Consider the following 8013-nt stretch of genomic DNA (forward strand, 5'->3'; position numbering starts at 1 on the left):
GTAAATTCAATAACTTTTATCTCAACTCTAGATATATGTATATGTATTATGAAATTATTGATAAATATTTATAACTATTTGATTATGAACTTAGTTATTATTATAATATTAAGTTTAATTTGATACAGGAGCCTATAAATTGTAACTTATGAATCTGTCTGTCTGATTACATTTTGGAGACGGAGACAAAAAACGGGCCAATCATGTATTGTATGAAATGACTCGATCAGAGGTAACAGTTTCATGGCTCCATATATGTTGATAAGCCAATATTATTCTATATATGTTTTTTATTTCTTAGCCAAAGTTATAGTTAACATGGCATCCGTGATTGAGCAATGTCAAGTTGCGCCATCTCCTGGTGGTGTTGCTGAGCTGACACTCCCTCTTACCTATTTTGATCATGTATGGTTAACCTTCCACCGTGTACGGCGGATACTATTCTACAAGCTCCCCATTAACAAATCCGATTTCATCAATAACATTATTCCTCCTCTTAAAGATTCACTATCCCTCGCTCTCAAACACTATGCACCCTTAGCTGGCAACGTCGCATGTCCAATAAATTTGAACGGATATCTTGAGTTATGTTATGTGATAGGAGATTCTGTGTCAGTTACTTTTTCTGAGACTAATATGAATTTCAATTATCTCATTGGTGACCATCCCTGTAATGCTACGGATTTTTATTACTTTGTTCCTCAGTTGGCAGAACCTAAGGATGCACCAGGGGTCCAATTAGCCCCTGTCTTAGCCATTCAAGTGACACTTTTTCCGAATTTTGGTGTATCCATTGGTTTCACTAATCATCACGTTGCTGGTGATGGAGCTACCATAGTAGTGTTCATTAGGGCGTGGGCTGAACTCCACAAATTCGGTGGACATGAACAATTCTTATCGAAAGAGTTTATTCCATTTTATGATAGGTCTGTAATCAAAGACCCATATGGACAAGGGATGCCCATATGGAAAGAAATGAAGAAACGTAATCTAGAGATGCGTGATAATGTTACTCTTCCTGAGCACAAAGTTCGAAGTACATTTACTATAAGACGAGATGATATCGAGAAGCTCAAGAATTTAATATCATCAAGGCGACGAAATACTCTCACTCCTGTAACATCTTTCACCATAACATGTGCTTATTTATGGACTTGCTTGATAAAATCAGAGGACGCGATCAAAGAAGATATCATGGATGATAATTTAACGGAGTTCTTTGGATGTGAAGGAGATTGCAGAACGCGATTCAATCCACCACTTCCTCAATCTTATTTTGGGAATTGCATAGTGGGTTACTTTGCAAGAACAAGACATGCTGACTTAGCTGGAAAGGAAGGCTTTACAACTGCTGTTGAAATAATTAGAGAATCCATTCGGAAAAGAATGAAGGATGAGGAGTGGATTATGAATGGTAGTTGGTTTAAAGAATTAAACACCATAGATGAGAACCGAATGCTTTCAGTTGCTGGATCCCCAAAACATGACTTATATGCTGCTGATTTTGGATGGGGAAGGGCTGCAAAGTTAGAAGTCATTTCTGTTGACAGTGGTGTTGGAATATCGATGTCTCTTAGTAAATCTAAGGACTTTGATGGAGATTTAGAGGTTGGTTTGTCTTTGTCTAAAACTCGAATGAATGTTTTTGCTGCTATAACCCACGGTCTCAATTTTCTATAGAAAGCCTGATTTTATTAATTACCAAGAAAATAGACATTATGTCTAACCTCTTGTATCCTAGATGAAATACTTTAAATTGTAGCTGTAAATTGTAATACTAGTCCAAATAAGAATCCTTTTTCAAGCCGGTATTTGGTGTATTTTTATGTCATCCAAGATTTTATTAGTATGCAACTGCCTTATATTGGTTCTTTCTACATTAGAGTGAGGCTTTTTTTTTCCCACCCTCGTTGATATACTTTTTGTGCTTTGCATTTTATCCTATTAGTTCTTTCTAGTATAAAATCACTCAATCAAATTTGTCATTAAAAAAACTCAGTTTATCCTCTTTAACATTTTGGATTTGAAAAATAAATACTCCCTTCACATAAACCCCTTGATCGATCTTAAATCAATGGCTAGGAATAAGTTGAATTATCACATATAGTTTTAAAATGTGAAAAGCGACTTTCACTTAATATAAATTTTAATTTTACTCTTCTAAGTAATTAAAAAATGTAAGCAATAGCATTGTATAAAAATTTAAGCAATAGCATTGTATGTCATGATATCACTAGCTTGTAAAACCACTGACCCGTTAAGAGAGAACCAAAAACACACTATACATATTTGAGGTTCATTTGTTACATAATAAATATAAATTGTGTCATACTGTTGATATCAAATTACGATATGTGTTATAAAAGTGAAATTTCATATTAATAGATCATAATTAATTAAAGAAGTGTATTTCACAGTCTTGTGCAATGACAAACTTCTATTTTTTTCTTCTTCTCTTTTTCTTTTTCAATAACATTCAAATAGCTTTCATATTGTGGACCAATTTTATTTTTAATTTGCTTTCGAATTTTATTCACACAGGGTATAGGAGTATGTCCGTAATAATAGGGAAGAGTGTGTTGTTTATAGTTGTGCCTAGGGGTGTGTATCGATCGATTCGGTTTTATATAGTATCGGTTTTCGATTTTTAAATATTATAAACCAATAACCAAACCAATAAGATATTTTTTATCGATTTTCGGTTTATCGATTTTTAGTCCTTAACAGTTCGATTTTGGTTTAACCGATAAGAAAATACTCATAAAATAGAAATAGTAGTAACTTACATGAAAAAAATGAATCTTAATTACAACTAAAAATCTTACATGATGTGTTTTAATTTAGAAGAACCTTCAAGTTTGAACTAAATGTTGTTAGGAGAAATTACGAGTTTGTATAATTGAAATAATAGGCTTGTTAATTTGTAGAAATTTAAGAGAAATATATATATATATATATATATATATATATATATATATATATATATATATATATATATGTATGTATGTATGTATGTATGTATATGTATATATGTGTGTGTATTCTTATTGGGTTATCGGTTTACCCAATAAGAAAAAATCAAACTGAACCAATAACCCAATGATTTTTTAAAAATTAACATTAAAAAATCGTTAACCCAATAATAATAAACTAATAACATCTTTAATGGTTCAGTTTATCGGTCGATTCAGTTTTTGTACACCCCTAGTTGTGCCTGTAGTTTCTTGTAGCCTCTTGTTCGTAGTGTTTTGGTGATGTCAATGATTTCGAATAGCTAGTTTATAGTATTAGTTTGTGGATGCCCTGTTTCTTTTATTATCTAGTGATGTGATATCATTTTTGTTGTTTGTTTTTATTTTTTCATCTGTTATATTGTTATTTATCCTGAGTCGAAAGTCCATAAAAAATTATCTCTACTTCATTTGAAGTAAAGATATGAATTACGTATACTTTATTCTTTCTAGATCGCACTTTCTAGAAATATATGGAATGTGTAGTTATTGATTTAGGAATGATGTGCTTTTGGGCTAAATTTCGAATTCACACACGTTTTTGATGTGCGTCTGGTAGGGCATAATTCAAAATCAGCCACATATGCCTATCAATAATGCATTGAGACAACAGTGCGAATACACATTTCCCATGGCGGATTGAGACATCTCTTTTGAATTCATTTGAGCTCAACAATTTTCTCTAATTCTAAATATATGTGTGCTTATTACCAAATCTATTGGTAAATATTTTTATAAATATTTAATTATAAACTCACTTATTATTTGAGTTCATTATATCTGTTATATTTTGACTTGATACATTTATTAATAAAATAATAACTAAAAATTACACAAATACACAATTTATGTTTTCAAAATTACATAAAATCTCAACTCCCTAAATATATTACAAAAATCCCAACATATACATAGAATGATATGTATATGTCAGCTATGTTATGTATATTAATAGAGAGAGAGTAAAATAATTTAAAAAGTGGAAGAGAGTGTAATTACTTTCAAAAGGTTTGGTATTTATGTTATGTATACATAATAATAATTGGTACAGTAATTTTTTTTATACTATCCATATTAATTGATGTATAATACTCTCTCTATCCATCAATAGTTATCCACTACTGACACACTGATTAAAAAATAGTAAATGGCAGGGTAATTTTATCATATTATCCTTTAAATATAATAAATTTAATATATTAGGAAATGCAATGAATAATGAATGCTATATAATGCCAAGGGTATAATTGATAGAAATGGTGAGTTATCCATTATTTATTTTCAAATTAAAGTATTGTTGGATATTTATTTTTAGTACAGTGCACAAGTAAAGATGGACAAGTAAATATGCACGGAGATAGTAATTAATAGGTTTTGAAAAATGATTTAGAGGATAAATAATTAACATTAATGATAATATATGAAAAAAAAATTATATTTTTTTGATTTGTCCAAAAAAACAAGTAAATATAAAAATCAAATTAGAAAAATAATGAGAAGTACATTCGAGAGACTAGTATTAACTTAAAGATAGTATAAAAATCCATAAACTTTAAATCATATCATAAATCTGTCTCTAAAATTTAAAAGAGTCAGTGAAGTGGACCAATCACGTTAGGTATGAAGTTACTCTTTTGAGTCATCAAAACCAACCACCATTTCATGGCTCCTATTTTGATAAGCCAATCCAATTCTGTACATGTGTATTTCTTAGCCAAACGTTATAATCAACATGGCATCCGTGATTGAGCAATGTCAAGTTGCACCACCTCCTGGTGGTGTTGCTGAGCTGACACTCCCTCTTACCTATTTTGATCATATATGGTTAGACTTCCACCGTATACGGCGGGTACTATTCTACAAGCTCCCTATTACCAAACTCAATTTCATCCAAAACATTATTCCTTCTCTTAAAAATTCCTTTTGGACAGAAGCACTTAATACGGCTGTTTATGTTATCAATTTATCTCCGACTGTTGCTTTGAATGGTGATGTCCCTGACAGAGTTTGGTCTGGTAAGAATATTTCTTATGATCATCTTAGAGTCTTTGGGTGTAAATCTTTTGTGCATGTTCCTAAGGATGAAAGGTCAAAGTTGGATGTTAAAACTAGACAATCTATCTTCATTGGTTATGGTCAAGATGAATTTGGCTATCATTTCTATGATTCAGTTGAGAAGAAACTTGTTAGAAGCCGTGATGTTGTGTTCTTTGAAGACCAAACAATTGAAGATTTTGACAAAGCTGAGAAGGTTGATTCTCAGAGTAGTGAGAGCCTAGTTGATGTTGATATAGTTCCTTTGACTACTACTCCTGAAGAAAATCAAGTTGATAATGAAGATATGATCATGTTTAGAATGACCAGCAAGAAGTTGTTGATACTCCAGTACAGGTTGATATGGTTGATTAGCAATTAGTTGTTGATGCTCCAGAGAGTTCTATCAGATGATCTACTAGAGAGAGAATACCTTTATCTCGTTATTCTCCCAATAAGTATGTACTCTTGACTGACGGGGGAGAACCTGAGAGTCTTGATGAGGCCATGGAAAGTAAAGAAAAATAAAAATGATTTGATGCTATGGAAGATGAAATTAAATCTTTGTAAGATAATCATACCTTTGATTTGGTTAAGCTGCCTAAAGACAGAAAAGATTTGAAAAATAGATGGGTTTTTTGGGTGAAATATGAAGATGGTAATCCAATTCCATTGTACAAAGCTAGATTGGTTGTGAAAGGATTTAACCAGAAAAAGGGAGTTGATTTTGATGAGTTATTTTCTCCGATTGTAAAGATGGCAGCCATTCGTGTGGTTCTAGGCTTAGCTGCAAGTCTAGATTTAGAGGTTGAGCAAATGGATGTTAAAACTTCTTTTCTCCATAGTGACTTAGATGGCGGTCTCCTCCACATAGTTGGGAGGGGGAGAATTGTTGGGTCATGGGCCTTTGTCCCTTCCTATGTGGATAAAATATAGCCCAATTTATGGGACCAGCACACTTTACCCATAACCCAATTATATGGGACATATATATTGACCTTTTCAGGTCTTATTCTGAACATACACAGAAAAAACTTCTGCAGCCACACAAAAAAAAGGATCAGAGAGTGCAGATTTTCGCCCAGAAAAATTCAGCCACAGCAGTCATCTTTAAACTGTGATTCCTTCGTTTCTTGTCCGATTGAGATGATTTTTGGACTACATATTCCTCTCATCTCGATCTTTGATTAGGAATTGGCATAGCTTGATTTGGTGGCCTGTAGCTCCTTTTTTCATCTCTGAACAGCAGCTACATTTTTGGTATTTGTACTCCTTTTGCTCTCTTGTTTTGGTGTTGTGGTGTATGTATTGTTGCATGTTGTTTGACACTTGTTTGGTGGCCATTTTGGATAACAATATTGTAACAATTTGGTGGTGATTATAGTGGAGGTTTTGGTCCCGTGAATTTTTACTCTTCACACTGAAGGGTTTTCCACGTAAATCTTGTGTCTCGTGTGATTGCCTTTATTCTTGTCTTGTTTCGTTTTGGTTGAGTTACTTGCTGCCCCATATCATTATTTTGCTTGGTTTGCTTGTCTCTTTTTGGTTCAGGTTGAAAGGAAAGTTTTAGTCTTGGGTATTTTCCGCTGGTACCCTGTCGGGCTCTTTGATTGTGTGCCCGTCTTTCCTAACAGCTAAGGATTTTTATCACTTTGTTCCTAAGCTGGCGGAACCTAAGGATGCATCGGGGGAGCAATTAGCCCCGGTCTTAGCCATTCAAGCGACATTTTTTCCGAATCTAGGTGTATCCATTGGTTTCACTAACCATCATGATGTTGCTGGTGATGGAGCTACTATAGTAGGGTTCATTAGGACTTGGGCTCTACTCCACAAATTCGGTGGCCATGAACATTTCTTATCGAAAGAGTTGATTCCATTTTATGATAGGTCCGTAATCAAAGACCCATATGGACAGGCGATGTCCATATGGGAAGTAAAGTAGAAAAATAATTTCGAGATGTGTGACATTGTCACTCCTCTTGAAGGTAAGGTTCGAGGTACATTTACTATAAGACGAGATGATATTGAGAAACTCAAGATTTTAATGTTATTAAGACGACCGAGTACTCTAACTCATGTAACATCTTTCACTGTAATGTATGCTTATGTATGGACTTGCTTGGTAAAATCAGAGTACGCAATCAGAGAAGAGATCATTGACGACAATGTAATGGAATTCTTCATATGTGCAGCAGATTGTAGAGCGCGACTCAATCCACCACTTTCTCAATCTTATTTCGGTAATTGAATAGTGGCCTTCATTGCAAGAACAAGGCATGCCGACTTATCTGGAAAGGAAGGCTTTACAATTGCCGTGGAATTAATTGGAGAAGTCATTCAGAAAAGGATGGAGGATGAGGAATGGATTCTGAATGGTAGTTGGTTTAAAGAATTGGACACCGTACATTGTAATCGAAAACTTACTGTTGCTGGATCACCAAAGTATGACCTATATGCTGCTGATTTTGGATGGGGAAGGCCCGCGAAGTACGAGATAGTTTCCATTCACGACGATGATGGAATATCGATGTCTCTTAGTAAATCTAAGGACTTTGATGGAGATTTAGAGATTGGCTTGTCTTTATCTAAAACTCGAATGAATGCCTTTGCTGCTATATTCACCCGCGGGCTTAGTTTTCTACTGCAAGCTTGAGTGGAGGGCTGGGAATTTGGCAAGGACCCCTATCTCTATGTAGTTAGCAACAAAATAGACAAAAAGTCTTACCTCTTGTGTCCCAGATGATATACAGTAAATTTTAGCTGTAATATTAGTCCAAATAAGAATGGCGTATCTTGATATCAAATAATGCTTTACAAATATTATTAAAATGTCAAAAGCGAAAAAATTAAATTAATAATATTAATTATAATTTTACTCTTCTAAACAATTAAAAAATAATGTAAACAATAGCATGATATGAAAATTTAAGCAATAGCACTTGTATTCACGATATCACTAGCTCCTGTG

The 8013-nt window shown here is 33.5% G+C and overlaps 2 protein-coding genes across 2 annotated transcripts; both read left to right on the forward strand.

The window, feature by feature from the left end:
• Positions 1–315: 315 nt before the first annotated feature.
• Positions 316–1836, forward strand: LOC107844839 (phenolic glucoside malonyltransferase 1-like; the record flags this gene model as incomplete). Its single annotated transcript, XM_016689184.2, is given in 1 exon segment — positions 316–1836. A coding segment is annotated over 1 exon segment (1362 nt). The 3' UTR covers positions 1681–1836.
• A 5304-nt stretch (positions 1837–7140) lies between these two features.
• LOC107844143 (phenolic glucoside malonyltransferase 1) lies at positions 7141–7698 on the forward strand. The gene is given in 1 exon segment (XM_047397590.1): positions 7141–7698. A coding segment is annotated over 1 exon segment (558 nt).
• The last annotated feature ends 315 nt before the right edge of the window (positions 7699–8013 follow it).

This window comes from Capsicum annuum, chromosome 10, assembly GCF_002878395.1.
Source record: "Capsicum annuum cultivar UCD-10X-F1 chromosome 10, UCD10Xv1.1, whole genome shotgun sequence".
Classification (NCBI taxonomy): Eukaryota; Viridiplantae; Streptophyta; class Magnoliopsida; order Solanales; family Solanaceae; genus Capsicum; species Capsicum annuum.